Source organism: Ctenocephalides felis, unplaced genomic scaffold (assembly GCF_003426905.1).
Source record: "Ctenocephalides felis isolate EL2017-DRISC unplaced genomic scaffold, ASM342690v1 CF-g0.4_SCAFFOLD_01170, whole genome shotgun sequence".
In the NCBI taxonomy this organism is placed as follows: Eukaryota; Metazoa; Arthropoda; class Insecta; order Siphonaptera; family Pulicidae; genus Ctenocephalides; species Ctenocephalides felis.
The window spans coordinates 26,534,223-26,559,901 of NW_020537324.1; the positions used below are offsets into that span (position 1 = coordinate 26,534,223).

General features: G+C 28.1%; 2 protein-coding genes across 2 annotated transcripts in view; both read left to right on the forward strand.

Moving 5' to 3' along the window:
* The window catches only part of LOC113367006 (5-hydroxytryptamine receptor-like), a 64,545-nt gene extending 40,080 nt beyond the window's left edge, over positions 1-24,465 (forward strand). Inside the window, exons 4-5 of the mRNA XM_026608639.1 lie at positions 21,530-21,824; positions 24,307-24,465. Coding sequence (XP_026464424.1) covers positions 21,530-21,824; positions 24,307-24,465 — 454 coding nt within the window. The remainder of the gene's footprint in view (positions 1-21,529; positions 21,825-24,306) is intronic.
* Positions 24,466-24,824: 359 nt separating this feature from the next.
* Positions 24,825-25,679, forward strand: part of LOC113367007 (5-hydroxytryptamine receptor-like) — an 83,075-nt gene continuing 82,220 nt past the window's right edge. The window contains exon 1 of the mRNA XM_026608641.1: positions 24,825-24,894. Coding sequence (XP_026464426.1) covers positions 24,825-24,894 — 70 coding nt within the window. The remainder of the gene's footprint in view (positions 24,895-25,679) is intronic.

Consider the following 25,679-nt stretch of genomic DNA (forward strand, 5'->3'; position numbering starts at 1 on the left):
TTGTCAATATATATCATGGTCTTATAGAACTTACTGAAATATTAAGGCCTTACGACAAGTAGTTTAATTTTAAAAATTCATCACAGTTTGAGAAAATGAGTAGTTTTTTTTGACGTTTGTTAAAATTGAAATTAGACGATTAACTTGGCATAACAATAGAGTACTTGGTCTTAATGAACGTACTAAACCATTAAAGTCCTACGTAAACTGGTTCAATTATAAAAAATATTGATTTGTGAAAATTTGCTTTTAGAAAATACTCCGAGTGAACGTGTTCGTTCGTTTTCAATTATGTGTAATAAATCCACTCGGAATACTTTTAATTACTCATAAATTAATTTATTTTTTATTGATTAAGTCGATTATTTATACATATCGAAAAGTTCATGTAACTTGCCTCAAGGCAAAATACCAATACTAACTAGGCTGTCTGTATAAAAAAAGGTCTAAAAATTATAAGATTCCTACGGAAGCTAATAATTTGGTTTTTTTAGAAGACAAACCAATGATGATGCTACCTATTCTCAACAAATTTTTGTTAGAATTGTGTACATTTGTTCAGTAATATGCGTATTATCACTAGTATATATATATATATATATATATATATATATACATTTTTCTTTATATTTTCGAATAGATATTAATTTATTTTCAAGTAAAAATAACCGTTTCCAGGTTTTGCTACATCAAGTTAAAGCTCATCGCTATTTGAGATATTCATCAAATAAATTTAGACCAAATGTTAGGTTGTCTTTTAAAAAATCCTCCTTGTTGCAAAACGTCTTACAAATTCTTAAGTTGTGACACTGTTCAAGTACATAAAAAACAAAATATATCACTACTTGCTTTGATATCAGGTTTGCACCTGAGATTTTGCGATTAAGAAGCCATAAGCCATTGCTTACCATCTCCCATATTTTTTTAATCGTATATTTATTCCAAATAGAATTTCTTTGTGATTAATTGTGAATTTTTTATGAACCACCCGCGGGCCAGTGGTAAGAACACGAGCTAGCAAAACCTAGTCCCGGGTTCGAACCCAACGTAGATTGACTTACAGTTTGATATTAGATTTTTACTTAAAATCATAGATTTCAAAGTAGATCTTAAGTGAAAAGTGAAAAAAAGTAATAAGTATATAAAAATGTAAGAAGAGTTAATAAAGTTTGAAAACTAAATAAAATAAACCTTGTTTAGAAATTTATAATAGATTTTCTTCCAAATGAGCTACTTTGTTTGCTCTTATCTTACATAACATACTTTATTTAATTATTTCGTCGTGATATCTGCATTTCAATCTGAGAACGAGCTAAATATAGCTTAATTTCAATTCCATTCACTCGTAAATAATATTAGCATAAGAGTGAAATCCTACATGTGTAAAATAAAACATGTATTTTAAATCGCCTGTTCCATTTCCTATATGACGCAGATGCGTGCTATCGCGATACGTCGCCCCATTACCTTATAACACGTCCATGTATATTATTTCTTCAGATACTTAATTACTATACTGGGTCGCACGCGAACTTTGTTCCTCGGTAATTTCCATCCAAGACTCAGAAGAAAATTCTGGCATGTTAATGACTAATTAGCTTCATTACGCATCCCAAGTTTTGCTATTATTATTTTTATTTCTTTCGTTTTTCATATAGTTGTAATTCCAGCGAGAAAGTTTTTCTTCGGAACTCGCTAAGGGTGGTGTCTTCTAGGGGAGACACTTGGGAAATAGAAATACAAAGCGTTTCGAATGAATAATAGAAATGTATTTTGTTATTCAGATCTATTGTTGTCGGGTATATTGTCCGAAGGTGTTATACATCTTTTATGCTCTAGTTCATCGAAAACGGTTTGAGATAGAGTTTGAAACTTAAATGGAACAAATAACAATGGTCATGATTCTGGTAATTATATCCACAATTATAAATTCATTACTATTAACTTTTTTTCTGGAAACAATTTTAATATGTAATGTATGATATAGATAGGACAACCATCTGGTTTCTTTCTAAACAGCGGGATAGTTGAGAGTCATCACAGCAGATTAACTATTTTTAGTTTTATTTGCAGTTTAGAAACTTTTAAAATTCTCCTAAAACACTCTTAGATAAATATCTGATTATTTGATGTGCATATGTTTAATGATCATTTTTTACCTCCAATTTTCATTGAATCGCCGAAACCGCTAGACATGCTTTTTCAAAAATTTAATCAGTTCTTCAGTTCGTCAATACAAATAAAATGTCTTTCTGAATCATTCAAATTGGACGCTTCATTCTAACGGCTAGATCTGCCTTTGTCAAAAATTAATCAGCACACTTCCGAAAAATAAAAATCTAATGTTTTTTAAATCATTCAAATCGGTTGATCCTTGCTCTCAAAAACGTCAAACACACACACATACATACATACATACACGTGCACATATATACCATTTTTTGCTAAGGTAGGCCAAAATGTTCAGAAACCTTTGAAACGTAAATATATATAAAAGTTTTCATTTTCGAATTTTTTGCAATTATTATAAGTTACCTCACGGAAAGTTAAAAACGTATCTATAATTTTATTTGAAATTTAATAACTTGATATAATTTTCTATAGCCTTCTGTTATAAAATATATACTTAACACATAAATCTTGAGAAGTATTATGACAGCAGAATAATTAACTTTTAGTTTTTATTGTAGTTCAAACACAATCAAGCAAAAAAGTATCTATATTTTTATTTTTGTACTATCAAAAATCTAGACATTTTTAGAATTTGATTTTATTACTCGGAATTTTTCAATAATAAAATTTTAAAATTAAAAGTATTTTACTATTTTATAATTTGATAAAACTTGCCAACACACTTTGTTGCTTTATTTTGGAAAAAGGGTCTCTCAAAGTGACCGATTTTGAAAATTTTAAATATACGTATAGTTCAACAAAATATCTTAATTCTTGAAATCCTGGGGCACTTACTGTGGTCCTAGAAATGTTATTCACGGTTACGGTTCAACAGAAACGGAATTTTTAAAAGTTAACTACGATAATAAGAAAATTGTCATATTTTTCCAAAGCTCTAAATTGCACTTGAAAGCTCATAATTTTCAAACAACTTGAAATTTTTTTTCTAATTTTTTTTAGGACGTTAATGTGGAGTCAATACTATCAGTATCAACCCATTTCGGCTTGACGTTAAGGTCTGGGACACCCTGTCTATATATATATATATATATATATATATATATATATATCATTATCTATTTTTGTCATCCCATATAGATTTTATGAACTTTGCTCTTCAGTATTTTGCATAATTATGAAGCCTCAAAAGAAAATTCTGGCATGCTGATGAGTAATTAGCTTCATTAGTCGTCCGAAGTTTTGCTGTTATTATTTTTATTTCTTTCCTCTTTGATATAGTTGTAATTCCGGCGGAAAAGTTTTTCCGCACAACTCAATAAATGAGGTTCCACATAGAACTGTTATGAGAGAAATAAAAATAGAAAACTGTAAGCTTTAAATGCGTACAAGAAACAATAATTATGGATTTTCCGTAATTTACCACATATTTTTCACCGTATATAATTGACAAGTATTACAAATACAGATTTCAACTCGTATTCACTAAAAATTAGACATACCTATTTTGTTAAAAGCCCATAGTTATAAAATTGTATAAGGTACAATTAAAACAAAAAATATAGCATGACCCTAGGGTCACATGCCGTAAAGAAACTGCAATAAAAATATTTCGTTATTAGGTACTCCTTAGATCATAAGGCTGTTTATGCCAGTATTTTTTTGCATTTAAATAATTTATATTAAAATATATGTAAATAAATGTCATTGCCTATGTCATCAATTTTGCAGAAACTGTTTAAAAAAATATTAAGTTTATTCACGTTTTTGAGAACTTTCATAAAATATCTTAAATGAAATGTCAAAGATTTCAAACTGCTTTCTTTATATCCTTATATCTAATTATTTCTGTTAATCTAATTACCGTATCTAATTAAAAGTTATAAAATACGTTATTGTATGTAGTATCAAGTGCAACTAATTACATACACATTTTGGCAACTTAGAATAATATTTTTTGGTCTATTATTTTTACATAATTTTCTTAAAATATCTATATATTATTCCTTCTTGGCCTAATTTTTTTACTTGATTCCACTTCAGATAAATATCGGATACCAGCAAGTAATGAATTATAATTTCCAGCTTTTTCAACCACTAGTATCCTATTCAAAAAAACAAAATAATATTGAAGATATAAATAGTATCAGAAGCAACGAGGTAATAAATTTTAAGTGTCATGTTTGCTGTTGCATTCCACTGCTGTCTGTGTATAATTTTATATAAATGGATAATATGAAAGTCACGTAATGAAACTTTTTTTGAAGTTACATTTCGAAGGTAAAAATAGAGGTGCAAAGTACGGCAATTGCATTTTCAAGCTTGCATACTTTTTAAAAAATTGTGAGTCTTTCAAGAGCATATATCTAATAATATTTTATATAATTTCTAATGACATCAATTCAAAAACTAAAAAGGATGGTTGTATTATAAAAATTAGAAATACATTCAAACCTTTTCGAATCCCTGAAAAACTGAGTTTTGTTTTACACATCTTTCATCAAACCATGCTTGTAAGTTATAATTAAATAATAATTTATATAATCGAAATATATAATTTTAGAAGATTTTACTTGCATTTAAAATTCTATATTACTTTTTTAAGTATAAACTTCATATTCTAAACTATTTTACTATAACAGATTACATAGTGATAAAATCATCATTGAAATATTCATAACACTTCACAATGTCAGCAATTTCGCATATTCTAATAATGTTATAATCGATTCTAAACTAAAATTAATTTTCAATCAAATTTATAGATAATACTTGACTTATATATGTATATAGCTCTGGAATTGATTTAAACTTACTCAGAATTTATGGATTATTATATTAAATGTAACAATGCATATATATGAACTCTTGATTGACGTTTTCAATTAGGCTTAACTGATATTCATGAAGACTAAAATACATAGCTACTTTTAGTTCATTTTAGTTAGATAGTTAGATATAAAATGCGTATCCGCAAAATATATATTTTTGCACATCAATACCTATATTAACGCTTTTTTGTGTTTTAAAGAAATGAATATTTATTTAATAATTTAAAGACTAAAAGAAGCCAAACTTTTTATATTAGATTTTTGTAATAGCTAGTATGAATTATGATTTTATTTTTCTGAATACAAGTAAATATATATTTAATTTTTGAAATTAACACTTTAAATAACTACACATAAAAATTAATTTATGCTAAATATACTAGAAATTTATATTTTTAGTTTGTTATAAAGCAACCGTATGCGCTTACAACTCAACGTAATATCAATTATAATTATTAGTAAATTTACATTTTAAAAACTAAAAATTTTATAAATTTCAATGATAAATCAAGATGAAGAAAAATATGCCCTTCCATATCTCCGATAAGTCAATATTTATAAATACAATATTCATTTTTTTTGTTAAATTATGCTTTTGATTCAGTAAAAAATAATTTTTTGCCTGCAAGTTTTCAAATTATGATTTTGTTATTTGATTATTTTAAGTAAGAATTCTAAAACAATTAAGAAACCAAAAATTATTTTTAAGTGCGTAAAATAAAACTAAAAATACGTGCATTTTATTTAAATTATCACAAAAAATCTGATAATTTGATTTCAAAAAGTCGTATACGAGTTTTTGGTTTTATAGAAAAAACGTACATCTCAAAAACTTCAGGTCAAAATATTTTTTCACACAAAACGTGAATCGTAATATGAATCATATACTATCATAATCCATTTTTGGGTTTAAGTAGTTACTAAAACTTTGCGTTTGGAACGCAATTAAGTAAAATATCTGGTGGTGCATGGCATAAGGCAAATTGCTGGAACTTCCCGTACCGAAATTTAAAATTTCTGAACAAAAAATTAAACTTTGAAATATTAGGTTTTCGAGAATTTTGAAATTTGCTTGAATTATTGTATTCAGACACACACATACATTCATTTTTTCTAAGGTATGCCAAAATGTTCAAAAACCTCTGAAACGTTAAGATATGCAAAAATTTTCATTTTCTATTCTTTATGATCACCATTACTTACCCGACGGTAAGGTAATAAAAATTTCAATAATTAATTAATAATTTAAAATGATATTTGGACGAATCTACGTCGTTCAAGTATTTTTGGAGGTGTTATACGTATTGAACCTCATAAAGGATACTTAGCTGATCCTTGATTGTATGTCACGCTACTAATATAATAATCTATGTTTACACATATTGCACAGATGATTCATTAATAATTAATTCAGGAGATATGATATATCTTGGTGCAAGGATAACACGTTCAGAGAATTCAATTAGCTTCGGGTTATAATGCATCCATGTTAACATCTTGTGTTAATGACATGACTTGTCATCTAGGATGTCTGCACCTCAAGAATTCATATCAAGGTTCAATATTAGCATAATCTTAGAAGTACAAAGATAGTAATAATATTTTGTAACTAAATATTTTAATTATTATGAAAATGACACCTATTCAACCATGACTGGGTAATTAAAATGATTAAATTCGGTTCTACATGTAGATCGTCATACAGTGGAAAAAAGTAGCAATAAAATCATCTAAAAATTTGATGTGGTATTTACATAATATTTTATTATACTCAATCCATGCAGATAACAATTAAACTATATTGACTCAGACTGACATATTAGTATGTAAATAAAAAACACTAAAACTATGCAGGGTACACTGCATACGGTTGTGACAGTCGTCATAATAGCTAAACTGTACTGATTTTGAGAAGGGTCTAAAGGGAGAAAGATGAAGTATGTTTGTTTAAACAAGTTTCCATTACTGCATTGAGTAGAGGCTCACATTAATATGATCTGTAGACGACATGTCTTTTAAAGAGTCAAAAGTTTGTTTGTTTGTTTGAAATCTTTTAATAATAACTGTAAATTTTATATAGATCACATCACTTTGTTCGTTATTTTGCTGCTTGTTGAACATTAGTAGTCAATTACCAGTAATTAGTTTTTACGCAGATAATTTAGCTTAGTCACAGATTATTGATATTTATTAGTAAAATCAAATAAAAGTAAATAAAATGTATTTAGAAAGTTTTGATTATTTATATAATCAGTAAAATAATATTTCTTCTATTTTTGCTAGTGATATGGAGAAAAGTAGGATTGGATATGAAAAGCTCATGATTTAAAATGCTCAATTACCTTCACTTAAAAATCAAGTATCAAGTATTCTTTGGCGTCAAAGGATAATAAAAATAATATGCTATAACATTTTTATATTTTTGTAAACAATGTTTAATTTCAAATAAAAATAAAATATATTTTTATTCGGTTGGAAAGAATTTATTAAAAATTAATTTCACATTTTCGCATTGGTTGGTCTTTGCTGCTTCGGAAATTGCTGCTCATTTATTAGCCCTGGCCACCGGACTTCGGTCGGCATACCATTTCCAGTATGCCCAGACCTTAGGTCACCGCAAACGCAATAACTAGCTCTGACCACCTGTCTTTCACCGGCCTACCTCTAAAAATTATTATTTAGTATGTATTATGACAATGCAATAAATTTTAATTCAATTTTTAGCAAATTGCACTATTTTTCAGCAAATTAATTAGGACGTATATTAAGAATAGGTAGTAAATAATAATTAATCCAATTTCAGTATTATTGTTATTTGATTTTAAAGTTACTAATATTCCTGTCACATTCAAACACATTGAAAATTCTCTTTTTACCAAAAAATTGGTACAAAGAGGCTGTCATTTATGAATCAATGTCTCTTTTGGCAATATTCCAAATCATGATGTATAAATTTCGGGTAGTGCATCGAAAGCAAATAGAAGTTTGTGGCAACTATGGATCGCAGCTCGTGCGACTCCGGATTTCATTACCGCACACGTCACACGTTCCGGCCGAAATGTCAGTCGTCTCTGATAAGCGCATGATTGCATATTTATAGAGAGTACATTTTTCATACGACAACAATATTCTGCACCTGCTTCCCGGATTTTTATAGTGTTATTTTACATAGAGAGAACTCTGAAGTAGTTGATGAAAATATGGAATCCCTTTTTGATAAAAATTGTCAATATAGATGGTTATAGGGTAGTGCGGGGCACAAAGCTCCAATTTGATTTTAAGTATTTATACTAACTAAACCAAATAAACTACATCACAACACTCTACACGTATCAAACAAACAACTATCGAACTATGTTTAGTAATATTCTCAGTTGAGTCCTAATTATAAAAATGTTTTGTCTTTTTTACTATTTTTGTTGATCTAAAATCTAAAATTCGTCTTATGTTCCTTTTTACTCTATAGGCGGGGTAAAATGGACATCCAAGGAGCATACAAATTCTTTTTATCATTTTTAATTTTAAAGGAATTTTCCAATGTGTTATTTTAATATCAACAGGCTACAATATTCAACTAATTCAAAATATAAATTTTATTGGAACATTTGTTACAGAGATAACACTCTGTATATAGCCTTAATGTGGTATTTTGTCAGAAATATTAATCATAAGTGTAAGAATAATTATTTATCTAATTAAACTTTTATAAAACTGCTTTTTTAACTTAATTTATTTTTTTTTACTGTTTATACTTTTGCCAAGATAAAGTTTCAGTTGATCTTTTTAACCCCACTCACATGTAAGCTGTCATGGAGGTTATATAAAAAAAGCTATTGAATCTAGCTTAAAAACAACATTACATTTTGTAAAACAACTAAATATTGTATTCTTAAAAATATATATTAGGGGGTTAAACTTAATAATAGCCAAACAAACAAACAAACTAGCCAACAACCAAAAAAACTAACAACGATGATTATACTTCCAAAAAAAGTGTTTCAAACTATGCGCAATCAGTTGAGCCATTTCTAACTAATAGTTACGATACCCTATAATGTTCTAAATGAAATCTTAAAAAATAAGTTGTCCTTTTTTATAATTAGTTTTAGCTTCCGAAAGGAGAAGTTTGTGTTTTCACGGGCGGCTAACCATCCGATGAAAACTCGATTAGGACTCGTATTGGTTTCATTTTAATTAAATTTAGTTGAAATTTTCTCTTTAATTATTATATCTTGAGATTTTTTTCGATAGTTTTATACAAATATCGAACAAAAATAGGTCGTTCCCAATCTTTAGTTGCAAAAATTGACACAATATTTTACATTGACAGATTTTAAATTTTATAAGAAACATTGGAAAATTCATGCCAGTTTTTTGAATAAATATTTCACTTTTTATTGAAAAGGGGTTTTTGTTATTTCATTATTTTCAGAAATATCTCTAACCTGTAATAAAATAAAATAAAATTTAGGGTAGGGCGGGGCTAGTTGAGCAATTTTTTACTTAAACGGATGTAGCTCCTCAATGAAAAGTCTAAATAAATTGCTATACGGCTCAATGGATTTGCTATTTATCGCTTAACAGAAGTGTTGATACTATTTTTTGGTGATAAGTAAAATTTAAAAGCTACAGCTGTTTAAATGCAAAAAGTCAAGAATGCTCAATGTACCCCATAGGTGGGACAAGTTGAGCACTAAGAAAGTGCATTGAAATCATAGGCTCAATGTCGATTAGTGATAAAATAAAATAAGTTTTTAATAACCAGTTCTATATTTATAGTCTTTATTGACAAAAAAACAAAACCTATAGTAATTTGCTTTGAATAATTAACGAAAAGCAGAATCAACAAAACAATATCGTATCTTTGGAATAATTTTACCATTATATTCAGTATTTTTGTTGAAAATCATTATCACTGATAGACTTAGCTTAAATTTTATAAATAATAATTAATTTCTGGAAGTTAATGGTAATTGTCTTAGTGACAGAACAAGTTTAGCAACTATGCTCAACTAACCCCAACTCGGAATTTCGAAATAAAAGTAAGTTTATAAAAAAAAACGTAAGTATTATATACAAAATCTCTGTGCATCTTAAAAGTACTATAATTATATGAAAGAATAACATTTACCTGATTAAAAACAAATAACATTTGACTAAACCAGACGAAAACTCATGATGAATTACGTTTTTACTTTTTGGTCTCAAAATAAACAAAACGCCCGTGAGCCTCACTCATTTGTCCAGCGGCCACTAGCGATTGCGGTATGTTTATTTCTCTCAAACCTCTATCTTGCCGCCATATAATGCCTAAACGGACGGTGAATAGTTTTTGAGATATTTCGATTGCTCAACTTGCCCCTATGCTCAACTAGCCCCGCTCTACCCTACTTTATTAGCTTTATGATAGCTTTTGGAAATATCATAAAATGTAATAAGTATATTGCAACTAAGATTCTGATTATTTTAAATTTGATAAGGAATTTAAATTTTATATTTTATAATCATTTTTAAAAATCCGTGATAGGCTATCTTAAATCATATTCAATTAAAATTCATTAGTTTTTGAGACTTTTATATAAGTGAACATTATAATTTGGTTCTTCAGATTATTACCAATTTCGAAAATCGCAGCATGTTTTTTTTAATATTTAATAATAAATAAGTGCATCTTGTGATAATAGGGCATTATACATTCAAAAAAGACACTTTTTCATAGTCAATTCAAGGAAAATTTCTTTACTCCTTTGTCTATTACAGCACATAATCTTTTACTATAACCTTCTCCCGTAAAGCCTTGCAGATTTGCAAAGTCATGTTTGAATTGGATTCCCTCTGCTAATCTTGAAAATTTGGCATTGGATATAATATATTATTTTCAAAGTTATCGGATAAAAGAGATGATAATAAATCTGCATAGGTAGCAATTGGCTTGATGGATTAGATCCGTATAAATATTGTATATGATATTAATGAGAATTCCATCTAGAAGTCAGGTTTTTGAGCATAACAGAAACGTGGTAATTCAAGCAAATATACAAAAATAAACCAAGTTTGGAACAAAAATTAGTAATACAAACGTTTCTGTGATATTTTATGTTTTTGTTTTTCTTGTTTAATAATTACAGTGTCCTTGATAAAAGTATTTATTAAAGAATCCTTTGAAAAATGACCATCATGAAGTAACACTATTAATTCACCTATATGTAAGCTCTCTTGATAAGAGGTGATTTAATCATTCAAAAACATTCTAAAGAGTTTTATAAATGCAGTTGCAGCAATTTGGGAGTTACTGCGGCAACGTGAAATAAATTGCCATTTAGTAAAACTGGGTCATATTTACTGTTAAATTTCAAACATATCCACATTTTTCTTTGAAAGTTTTTAGTTTGCTTACTTTTTTATAAGGTTTCAAATAATCACTGTCATTTTCTTCATGAAACTGTAAGTTCTAGAATTTGCCCTATGATTACTAGCTTACTAATTTCTATTTCATGGGAATAAATATTCAATGATAGATAAAAATACATTACAAACTGCAATACCGTTGAATAAATTTTGATATCTTCAATCTGAAATTTGATTCCATAATCAAATTATGGAATCAATTATAGTAGGATTATTTTTCTAGATACATGCTAATTACATCCCTTCAAGTGATGCATATTCGTAGAATTAAATTTCTGAGTATTTCATTTTCACATCAAGCATGATGATACCAGTAGTAAATGATTGCTAATGCAGAATTTCCACAATTGGATATGTATATTCACCTGTGCATATTTAACATATAATATTGAGGTATCACAATATTCGCAATTAGTGTATACTGGCACCTGTTTGCATTTCTGTCGAGGTTATTATTGAATCTGGCATCCGACGAGTCGATCCTTTGGTTATGATGTGATACTCTATGAATATTATGCTGATTTGCATTCCAGTGATTGCCAATTCGATAGATATTACTAACGTATTCATATACATTTAGAAATCATCAATACTAATGTAATACAAATATTTTGTACAAATTTAATTATATTCGATAATATAATTTAATAGAATAATATTTTGATTTATTAAACTAGATTCAGCATTATAATATTAAAGGAGAAAAAATAATATTATATTACAGAAGCATTTGTAATGCATACAAAATTTTGATTAATGGAATCAAAACCAAAAAATTAATAAAAAACCAAAAAAATGTAATTTTAAAAATGCTACTTATTCAGATATATGTGAAAATCTTTCGGGTGTATTTATCTAGTATTGTAAGATTTATTCCTTCTTTGCTGATGCAGTCGAAATAGAATCATCAGTAATTTAGAAAAATATATGCTAAATATTAAAATTATATATAAAAACAAAATGTAGAAGCATGATCGAGCTGGCCCATGTAACAACTTTATCGAGATGATAAGATGAAGTAAAACTTCTTTAGGCGCGACTACGGTGTAAATCCGTAAAAATGCAACGGAAGTGCGTTACGGCAGATAAGATAAGATAAGAGTCGAGTGCCAATGATTCGTCATTCGCTTTCGATGATATCATTTCTATACGGGTCGATTGTGATTAGTCGTCGTGTATATGAATAGGGATCTGTCGTTGTATGCGTACCGGCATCACCGTTGTATGCGTACCGATACCTACAAGGAAATCGGCATAGATAAATAAACATTATTGGTTACATCGTAGTACAAATCTTGATTTAATAAAAAATGCCTGAATCAGAAGATTATTTTACCCTGTTTCTTGAAAATAAAAAAACAAATTAAACTTTTGCTTCGTGAACTAAACGTAAGTTTATTGATTATAAATTATTTCTATATTATTCGTAGTTTCTATGAATCTTTGAAGTTATTAAAATGGAAAATATTTTTTAGGCAAGAAAGATATTACAGCTGTTCAGAGGACGAGATTATATTGCCAGCGAAAAAGTAATAAAATACAAGCAGTCAAAGAATGTATGTTAATTTTAATTACTTGAAGTTTTTCAAACGCAATTACATGATGAGTGAAGTTGCAAAAACAATATTTGTTTAGGCGTTCTTTAACATAATCCGCTATATGAACAAATATTATAGAAATTATTAATCAGCAATGCTTCATTTCTCTAATGAAGATTCATTTCTAAATGCTAATTACAATGACAAACCGATCATGTCATATTTGAAGTATGACTTTAATTACATTATTGTTTTTAAATATTATACATATTTTCAATGCTATTATAAATATATAATTTATAATTTATCATTACATAAATGTGTATAATGGTTGACACTAAAAAATGTGTGCATCACGAGTGTTACCACATTACTAATAAACAATATTCAAAATCGTTATATGATGTATTTATTTTTACTTAAATGCCATCTTGTACAGTAGCAAATAAGTTTTACTTCAATCGCGTGTGAACCTTACGCGCACTCTTTTTTTATCTCGACTAGTGTAAAGGTGTATTCATATTTCTAATATATACTGGTTCCAAAAATTCTTACTCATATTTTATGAAGTTCAATAAGTTAGGAAATATTAAATACAGATTGAATGCCTCTGACAATTTCATGGTAGGCAAAATTAGCTCTCGGCCACAGTATCCAAATGTTAATTGCGATGGGTTCGTTCTATATTTGATATCGCCGAATATGCCTCACTCGAAAGCAAATAAATTAGATTATTGTTGCAGTGGAAGGAGCTGTAAATTTCATTTGCAAATAGCCGACATTTTAATCGCAAATGTGCGACTAATTGAATATATCAAGTAACTTTGCCGAGCGGAATAACTTTTTAATGTAACGTTCGCGTCGGGATCCGTATTGGAAAGTTTAATTTTTAAAAACGATAGCATAAAATTGATTTAAGAGAATATTATATTATATATTGAGTTACAAGGTGTTTTTTTACAGTAGGAATATAGGTTGACTTAGTGATTTTGAAAGTTCAAGAACTTTTCGAGGAAATTTTTGATTTTTTCGTCTCTCACTGTGAAAATTAGAAAACATTATCAACATTTGATTTTGTGTCATTTTTGCTAGTCCAAATTATCATTATATTTTTTATCAATTCACAAAATGTTTTGAATATAAAAAGTATCACAAAGAAATTTATTAAACCTATATTGACTTCGACTTTCGACTCTCACGAGATTGATTTTTTAGGGATTTTTGGACCCTCTTCCCCCTTGGTTATACGTCGTGATATTTAAAATTACCCTCCCCCCCCTCTTCCACCAAACATTTCGTGTATTTTTAGTCTCGAAAAAATCGTAAATTCTCGAAAAAATCGTAAATTTTCCTATTTTTCCTTAAATCAAGTAAAGAATACACGTGATATCTAACTAGGCCGCTTTCTCCAACCAGTGAGGTTTTTGGAATCGTCGCTTAGCAACCACTGATTGCACGCCCAGCTTGATATTAAGCAGTAGTGATATCAAGTAGTTACTTGAAATTATAACTGTAATATATGATAGCGATTGAAAATATTTTTTATCATTATATGAAAACTTTTCTCACATCGGCTCGAATCATAAATGCTCGTAGAAAGATTATAACTTATATAATTTACTGATTGTTATTTAAAAACTAATATAACTAGCATTTTTCTTCAAAGCAAGTTGCAGGAACATCCTAAAATGTATGCATAATCAACTTAATCAAAAAAGATTAATCAAATTAGATTAGATTAGATTATTATTAATAAGATTTAGCTTTTCCAATAATATATTCAACTGAATTCAAACATATCATTTTTGCTCCCACTACAATATAATCAATATAATTTCCAATTGAATGTCTTTCAAACATACATATTATATCTGATATTGTATGTGTTGAATTAATTTGTTTAACACATTTCATTTTATCATTTTCTTATTTTAAAAATGTATTTTATTTGTATATGTCAACTGTAATAAGTAGCTACATCAAAACAACAAAAAACGGAAAGTTGCTTCGGCGCAGATTCTGATTAGAATCGCTCAAGCTTGCGACGAAATTATAAACTTTGATGAATTTTTATAATCCAACCACTTATCGCAGGCAGATATTATTTCACATTACAAGATCTATTGTTAAACAAAATTTCATAAAAATCGTCAAAAACAATTCAATACGGCCTGGCCGATCTTTACTTTAGACTATGGAACCCGATTCCCAATCAATATCAGTTTTTTAATGTTTAAAATCGATTCAAAATTGTGGTCATAAAATTTTGCACTAGTCTGCAAATTAATTAAAGGATTCAGGCGATTTCTACTCAAAAATGATAAAAATCAAAACATCAAATGGCTTTTAAATTTTTGAAATCGGCCCAGTCGTCTTTGAAATATCGTCGACGAAAGGTTAAAAATTGGCTCACATACACATGCACACATACTTTTTGCAAATTTTGTCTCTCTTGATTCAGAATGACTTGTAACGTCGGGAAAACATAAAATTCGCAAGTAGGTTCTAAACTAAAATCGTGAAGCATATTCGACATCAAAACAATTATATCGAAATTTTGCAATTCCTTTTTAGCACTGGCATGTCTATGGTGTTCATTTTATTCTAATTTGCTTAAATATTAACATCATTATTTTGTTTTCAAAAGTAAATAAAATCAAGAACAAGTCTTCCTCTCCAATGTACTTATACCATATCTCACAACATTTGACGGGATTTCGAATTTAGTATGATTTTAGCGTAAAACATAGCCAGTTTTCTTGTTGAAAAACTTAATATTTAAATATGTATCTAATAATCTATGTTCAAAATGAAAAGACCCTGCAAGAAGATTGATTTAATAAATAGTCCCTTAACGCCATCTAGGGTTATAATAAACATAGTTAATTTCGAGCAAATAAACAATTTGAGAGGATAGAGAATGTCTTAAATGCAACCCTTCAACGTATCTAAGGCCCTTTAAGGTTCCTTAGTTTGCAAATATTAAGACTGACTAACATCTTAGTACCTTCATAAATAAGTAAACATGAAAATGGATAGGTGCAAAGGTGTATACATATGAACGCATATGTAAATTAATTGAAATATATACGTACTGACTTTGAATATATTATTACATTAATATTATCAAAATGATATATTTGTTTAGTTGTAGCTAGCAAATGGTTTGTTTTAGAGGTTACATTGTAATTAATTTGTATTAGGCAAAGGAAATATAATATAATTTTAAAGGGCAAATTGTTATGATAGTAATTTATTTCAATTGTATCAATTATTTGAATTTTTAAAATAAATAATGCCATTTTTTTAACTTTTTTATTTCAATCGACAGCTTTGTCGAGCTTTCAAATAGTTATTATATTCGTACTCACATTTTTCGCGAAAAATTTGAGAATAGTAGTTAATTTTCTTAACTGTTTATTACAAAAAATGCCTTGATTAATCAGTAGTAGTCATTTTCGAAATACTTTTAAAGTAACTTTGGAATATAGAAAACAGTTAGATGTTTAAAATATAAATTATTTCTTTGAGATTCTAACAATTCAATAAAACAAACAAGAATTGTATAAAGTAACCTAACAATGAAATTTAAAAAATATTTGAACTGAAATATAAAAATTGAAATTGAAGTCCATATTGTCCGTGAAAAAAAGGTTAAATGAATTATTATTGATTATTTTGATCATTATTAATTAGACAAGTTGAAAATGATTTCATCTTAATTTCAAGTCTTTTCAAAGTTCCATAAAAATCTATTAAAATTGTGGTGCAACAACGCACAAGATTTTCATCTAATAATGTATTATATAATCATATAATATGTGTTTATGTTCGATCATATATCTACCGATATTACTTTATCATTATCAGTTTTTATCACCTTGTATTTTACGAGTTCATATCTTCATGGTAAAATCCATAAAAACTATATATCTGCAGAATTCAATAATAGTCTTATATTGCATTAAAATTTTGCCATAAATTCTTTTTGCAATTACTATTTTGATTAAACTCATAAATCAATCTAGAATTTTAAAGCCTGGTGTAAGATTTATAATAAAACTTTACTCACTGTAATATAGTGCTTGTAATTCCTTTATTTTCTAATAAATATTGCAAGAGATTAAAAATTATTTCTTAATGTGAAATGGCATGTGGAAAACTTTCCATTATTAAATAAATAATGAAAAAAATAAAAGGTATAATATAATTAATAGTAATTTGGAAAAAATGGAAATAGGGTAGGGCGAGGCACAATGGTTCAATTTGAATTTAAATAATTATATTGTGAAAACCGGAACAATTATATAAAAACAAATAACATATATCAAAGAAACAACTATCTGACTATGTTCAGTAAAACTCTTAGCTAATTCATCATTGTTGAAATGTGTTTTTTTTACTGTTTTTTAAAAATATGTCACCTGGCTTTTTTACCTCATAGTTGGGGTAAAATGAGACAGGCAAACAGATCCAATGTCTTATTTCTAATTTTAAAAAGATTTTACGAAATAATAGCTAGATTATTCAACCAACGCAAAATATAATTTTTTTTGGTTTATATTTTACTGAGTAGAACCTTGATCTGGTATTTTGTCAGAAATATTCATCAGTAGGGCTGGAATAATTATTTATTCAATTTATCTTTGTAAAATTATTATTTTTCATATTTTACAGTCTTACCAGAGTGAAGGTTAAGTTGGTCCTCTTTACCCCGCCCTCATAATATAAGAAACTGTAGATTCTAACTTAAAATTAACAATTCCCTATAGCAACGTTGTAAGAATCAAGCTGGTTGTACACTTTTTTCTTTCAAATTTCAATTACTGTTGTTAAATAATTCTCAACTTCATTTGTTTTTGATAGTGAACCTTTTTACCCGCGGACCATAGAAGCCATTTACCCTATACATATAAAATATAAAAACTTATTCATAAAATATTCAATAAACAAAAAACGACAATAAATAACATACTGTGCAAATAAATTTAAAAATGCTGTGCATAAAATTTAAAATTAAAAAAAAACAGTTGCAAGTGGCATTTTGCCTTGAGGCAAGTTGCATGAACATCTCGATATGTATAAAAAATCGATTTAATCAATAATTAGTGAATCGGATTTTTTGCGAAAACAAACTTCTCCTTCGAGAAGGTAATAACATTTTACGATACAATACGAGACGGTTTCAAAGTGATGCTTTTCAACCATACCCACTTATAAAATCTCTAATTGTGTAAATTAATTCAATTTCATCCATTTCTTGCCCGAAACTTGTATTATATTTAAGGGTGAATATCAACTGTAATCAGTAACGAAAAATCAAAGAATGTATACCTATCCCCCGTTTTAAACGGAAGATACGTTCCATGAAAAACCATGTAACTCGACAAATTCATTTTTATATGGAGAAACTTTGCTAAAAAAAATCACAAGAATAAAGCCCTTTTTGTCTGTTGTTAATATGATGACATTAAAAGGAAAATAAATATCAATATATATAATATCAAAAATATTTAAAAAACTATAAGAACATTAATTTATTTCAATAATAAAACAAATAAAAAAAGCTATTTTGAATTCTTCAAGGATTTTCTTCATAGATAAAAATTAAAATTGGTTTGTAAAGATTAAAAACTTGTTTTACTCACTAGTTTTTTATTTCCGTCTTTTGCAATTGTAAATCTCTAAATTTTTTTATAAATTTATAAAAAATGATTTTGTTATTTGCTCACCTTGAATAAATTTGCTCTGTTAATTGTATATAAACAATAATTAAAAACTAGATTTAAAAACGATGATGCTCTCTATTTTGATACGCCAAACAAACTAGCTTATACACACATATAATTTATTTTTGATCATAAAACCGGGGCTTTCCGTCTCATATACATATTTCCATCATAGACATACACTACTAAGAATTCGTAACTTTAACCTACATTTTGTAGTATTGTAATTCGATAGTGAAACAATGAAAATGTTATTGTATATATAAGAAAATTATAGATTAGTGTTTATAATTTCATATAAATACAAAATTAGTGAATTTCGTTAAAAAAATTATTTCAAAAACTGTGTAAGTTCGAAATCGTACATATTTTAGTATATACAAATAATGTATGAAGATTCTTATTAGAATCGCTCAAGTATCGCGACGCGGCAATAATTATAAGCTGAGATAAATTCTTATAATTATATAGCTTATTTTTTTAACTGGTATCGACTCAGTGAATCATATAGTTAATTTTAGGCCTATAATAATAATAATAATAATAGTATGTAATTGCAGACTACAAAATTTATCGTTATCAACATTTCATCAAAATGAATCGTCTTTACCAAAAACCCAACCAAAAGCCATCGAACAGTTTTTAAATTTTTATAATCGACTCAAAATTGTGGACAAAAAGTTTCAGAAACTTTACAGAATTCTTGAAGCAACAGCTTGAGATAAAAACCAAAAAGCTTTACTGGTTATTACGGACTAAGTCCAAACAAAGCTCATGCAATAAGCTACTTTTATATAAAACTTTATTCAAACCAATTTGGTGCTATGGAATACAATTGTGGGGCATTGCTCATAAGACTAATATAGAAATAATTCATCAATTTCAGAACAAATTGAAAATTGCCTTAAGGGGACCAAAATTTATCTCAAACTGGCTAATTTATCTCGACATAAACACCTCTACCATAAAAGATGTAATAACAAAAACAACACATAAATATAGAAACAAACTCATCACTCACCCAAAGAAAAGCGCCACTGGATTTGTCATCCACTCTCCTAATAAAAAATGAAATAACTTAGTCATTGTTTATAAGAAATTACTTTATAAGTAAATAGTTAAGATTATATAATTATTAATAAAATATTGTTAATATTACAACGAATGGAAAAACAACTATTGAATTGTTTTTCCAACATGACCATTTAGAGTACAATTTCCTTTTATGGCTGACAATTGTAAATTCCCCAAATTTATTAAATGTCCTTAACTGGACAGTTGTGAATAAAATATAGAATAAAAAAAATAATAATATAACTAATAATAACTCTCATACTAAATAATAATATAATAAACTAGTTGGTTTGGTATTTGGCCTTGAGGCAAGTTACATAAACTTCCCGATATGTGTAAATAATCGACTTAATCAAAAAAAAAAGTGTAAATAATATACTTCATCAATCCTACTTTAAAAAAATGATAATAATTTTAGCAAAGTTTGACGAATTTTCAAAATTAAACTACTTGTCGTAAGGCCGTAATATTACAGTAAGTTCTATAAGACCATGATGTATATCGCCAAAAAAAGTTACATGAAAATCGGCTTAAATTTTTTTTTCAACAGTTAATTACAAGAAAACGACTCGGTAGATTTTCACCTAAAACTAATCAGTACTATTCCCAACTAATATCTTTCGAACAGTTTTTGATTTTTTGAAAATCGGTTCGGTAGGATGAGCTTAAATGTGGACGAAAAGTTTAACACTTTTTTTCAAATTGCAAAAAAACGGCTTGGCAGATCGTCTCACAAAACTGACAAACGATAGTCCTCATTGAGATACATCAAATGGCTTTTAAATTTCTGAAATCGGTTCAGGCGTTTCTGTGAAAACGTCAATCAAAGGTCTAATTTTGCCAAATGCCAAAAGAACGATACTAATTTTTGCAAACTTTGATGAATTTTTAAAGCTAAACGAGTTGTCGTAGGGCCGTAACATTTTAGTATGATCTAGAAGACTAAGATATCTACCGTCAAAAAAATAATCATAAAAATCGTCGTTTTTTTTTTAAAAAAAAACTTTATTACAAGAAAACGGCCCGGCCGATCTTTACCAAAAACTAATCAGCACGATTCCCAATCAATATCTTTCGGACGGTTTTTGAATTTTCTTAATCGGTTCAGAATTGCGCGCTAAAACGTAGACGAAAAATTTTTCACTTTTCTGCTATTTATAAAGAAACGTCTCGGCCGATCGTCCCACAAAACTTGCAAACAATAGTCCTCGTCGAGATACATCGAATGGCTTTTAAATTTTTGAAATCTGTCCATCCGTTTTGGAGAAAATGGACGGCAAAAAATCTGTTCACACACACACATACTTTTTCCAAATTTGGTCTCATTCGATTCAGAATGGCTTGAAACGTCGAGAAAACATAAAGTTAGGGAATCGGATTTTTTTATGAAAACATAAACTTCTCCTTCGGGAAGTTAATTATTTGCATTGCTTGTATATAATATCTATTTCAATATTCGCGTTGTGTTATCCAGTTTTGTTGTGTTTTTTTCGTAAATTTTAAGTTTTTCGCAACACTAACAATGCAGAGATTGTTAAGATGATTTCTTATAATTTAATTGTTTATTGTAGGTCTATAATATTTAAGTATGTTATTCCAGACTACGAAGTCTATCATTATGCAAAGATTCATCAAAAACGTAAAACAAGTTTAAAGAAACAGCCAAAAACTAATCAACACGATATCCAACCAGTTTTCGAATTTTTAAAATCGATTCAAAATTGTGGCCAAAAACGTGGACAAAAAATTTCAAAAACTACACAGAATTCCGACTAAATAATAATATAATAAAAATGATCTATTATTATTATCATTCCAGATATTGGGCTGTGACGAACATCGACTACATCCATCAAAGGACAAAGCGTCGTATAATGCTGATGATCCTGGCCGTGTGGAGCGTGTCCTTCCTGGTGTGCGTGGCACCGATGCTCGGCTGGAAGGATCCCGATTGGCAGCGCAGGATATCCGAGGATTTGAAATGTCTAATCAGCCAAGACGTCGGATATCAGGTGTTTGCGACGATATCATCGTTTTATTTGCCGCTTCTAGTGATACTTATATTGTATTGGAGGATATTTCAAACGGCGCGGAAAAGGATACGACGAAGACAGGTTAGTAGTACAATTGATAATATATCTTCAAAGAATTTAGATCCAGTAAAAGATTTTTTTTTTCAATATCTTTACATACATATTCTTTCGATAATATCTACGAACAAATCACAGTGATTTTCATGAATATTAAGGTTTAATTATTTAGTTGTATATACAGATATACACACAATTATTTTATATGTTGTTTTATAAGTAACGGTTATTCTCGTGTATGTAGGGTAGTTTTAAGCATCCATGAGTAAAAAGGTCCACGAAATCTCAATATCTCAAAAAACAAATCAATTTAGAAATTTTTTGGCAACTATATATTTTTAACAGACAGCACTCTTACCACGTCGTTATCAAGAGACGGAGTATTTGAAAATCTAGAACAAAAGTATTTTCTTTCGTTGTTAGTTTTTCTAGTTGTGAGTACTGTTGTTTAGTTTACGAGGGTCTAATATAATTTTTAAGTATACGTTATTTAATTGGTTTATAAGATCCATTTTTGAATCAGATTCAATAGTTTTCATTATATCAGCTCTATAATAGCTAACATGAGGTTGGGGTCAAAAGGATTACCTAACTCTTCACACTGACAAATGTGTAAACAATGAGAAAATACTAAAAGAAAATATAAATTGAGTTGAAATATGGTATTTTACAAGAGATAAATTAAATAAATACTTATTCCAACTTTGCTGATAAATATTTCAACGAAATACCAGATCAAAGTTATATACAGTAAAATTTTATCTCTGTAAAGAATGTACCCATGAAATATATATTTTGCATTGGTTGAATAATGTATTATTTTGTAAAATCCCTTTAAAATTAAAATTAGGACACTGGATCTATTTGCCCTCTGGCCGTCCCAGTTTATTCTGCCTATGGGGTAAAAAGGCAAAGGTGACAAATTAAAGAAAAATAGTAGAAAAACACATTTTTATAATAATTTTTATAAATTTAAATTGCCTTTTGTAACCCGCCTCACTCTTCATATTTATTATTTAATTTTTAATTTTAAAACTTTCGTTTTTTTAAACTTTTTCACATATTTTACTTTTTATTACGATTTAATTTTACAAGTTTCCTAAATTAAACTTATAAATTTAAAAGTTGTAATTTCACTATTTTCACAGTGAATAAATAAATAACAAGTAAATAAATAAAAAGTATGATTTTGGACAAATTTCTAAGGATAAGGATCCAACTTTAAAATGCAAATCAATTATATAAACAATGCACTCTTTTTTTAAGTTTCTTTAAGTTTAAGTATCATTTTGGACAAATTTCTAAGGAAATGATACAACTACATAATGCAAATCAATTATATAAACAATGGACTCTTTTTTAATTTCTTTTTTCTGTAGCTTAAGAAATTATATTATGCTACTTTTAATAGCCAAAAAACCGAAAAGTAATTAATAATTTTAAATAGAACTTAATATTAAATATTGTAGTTGTTTTTAATAAGTTAATTCCATAAACTTTTGGGGAATACATCACTCAACTCTGAAATAACTTAATCAATTATATTTTTTAACTTAATTTTTTATCATAATGAATTGTATTTATTATGTGGCTCTCCACACTTAGATTGATTTTAATTTTTAACTAGTGATGTATCGTGCCTTAAGGCAAATTGCTGGAACTTCCCGTACCGTAACGAAATGTTCGAAGAATATTAAATGTTCTCAAATAAATTAGTTTAATATTAATACTGTAACCTTGTCTAATATTTAAAAAATTGATATAAACTGAATTACAAAGTTAAAATTATTTATTCAAAATATATAAGTGAGCTTTAGAATTTTAGCCAGAATCCAGAAAATCTGAATTATTTTCGATACAAAAAAAATCGAAACAGAAATTGAAATAAATTTTTATGCTCTCTTTGCTTCGTTCCTCCGTAGCGGGTAGACCTGCCTTTGCCAAAAACTAATCAGCACATTCATTTTACCCTACGGGAAGTTAAAAAATTAATTATATTCTATGTCTACGAAATATTACTTGAAAACAAAATGACATAAATACGTTGGAGTTATCAAAGTGTTAAACTACTTTTTTATCATTAACATAATACTTGTTGTCATCACATCAAGTAAATACTGTTACATTATTTTCAACAAATACTTCGAAATCGTAAATTCAATTTTTATTTCCAAATTCTAAGAATATTACTCAAACGTATATAAGAGTATATAAGAGTTTACCACCCATCACCAATATCGGATCGCAGAAATATATTATAACGTCCAAGAGAAGCGAACAAAATTTATATGCTAAAGATGCAAAAAGCTTTATGAAATATTAAGTTGATATTCATTCTCTCCTTGAAATTTGAGTGCTTGATTATGCCGCTCACGAACTTCCGTATAAAACGAGAAATAACTTTGGTTAGTAAAATCTCAACTGCTCCTCTTGGGAAATGAATACTTATATTATTCATCTTCAACTTTGCATTACATCACGCATTTTGTTAAATCTGTTCGGAAAGATACCTGGTACTACCTGGACTCATAAACGCGTCAGAAGGAAATTAGATAATATCGTCGATGATGCATTATCTCCACGAGAAGAATTACGATGTACTGGATATAGCGAAGTTTTTTACGGCGGATTTTTTATCGCTGTTTTCTACACTTTTCACCTGTAATAAATTCGTTGAACCTATCATTTTGATAAATGTGCTGTACCGGGAAGCATAAAGGAATTCAAATCGTTCTTTTAATACAATTAATTTCATTTTTTTATAAAAGTGTGAGTTATTGCATAAGTTCTTTTTTGCAATTTGCCGTACTTTTTTTTATTCATAATATTACGATTAATTATTATGAGGTAAAGTAGGGCGTACAAAGGTACAATTCGACTTTGAGCAATTATATTGTGAAAAATCAACCAATTATATCGCTCTCTGTTGAAAATAAGTTGCTGCTATATAAATCAATCATTAAATCAATCTGGACCTACGGAGTTGAGCTCTGGGGATGTGCTTACAGATCAAATATAGCTATAATGCAGAGAACTGATCTCAACGTGAAAATGGTGCAATTAACATTCAAAGAATTTAAGGAAAAATACAAACGTAAACTGGAATCACATTCAAATCCATCAATAGGCGACATTATCCAACCATTTGGCATTAGAAGATTGTAACGTCAATGGCCTTTAGATTTAGTCTTAGATTAGCTTCAATATATCATTATCTTTTTGATTGTTAAACTAAGAAGATCTCATTGGAGTTCTTCTTAGACATCGCTCTCAAATATTGTCAATTTAGCTCATAGGAATTCTTATGTATTTCTGATTGCTGAATAAAACAGAGTTAAAATTTAAAAAATTACATAAACAAACCTGACATATCAAATAAACAACTCAGTGAAACTCTCACCTAATTCATCACAGCTTTTTATCGAAAAATTATCACCTGTTTCTTTTTAGCCCAGAGGCGGATTAAAATGGGAAGGCCAAGTAGCAAACAGATCCAATGTCGTATTTTTAATTTTAATGAGATTTCATCCAACAAATATCGTTGTTAAAAAATTCTTTACTTTTCTTGTTTCTGAGATATCGGTGGTGGACCTTTATACTCGCCGAGTTTTAAGTATCGATCTACTATATATATGACTAGTTTTTTTTTTTTTAGTTTATATATGACTAGTTTTGTAAATTATATTTAGATCTACATATTTTAAGTGTCAGCAGATATCACTACTAATTGATATCAGGTTGTCTATTACAAACGACCTTTATTACAAAGTTTACGATTTTTACGAAGGCTTTTAAAAGAAAATCGAATCATAGTTCTTACTGAAAATTGAATTTAATTTCTAAACGCTACTAATATAAAAACAGGATAATGGTCGATGT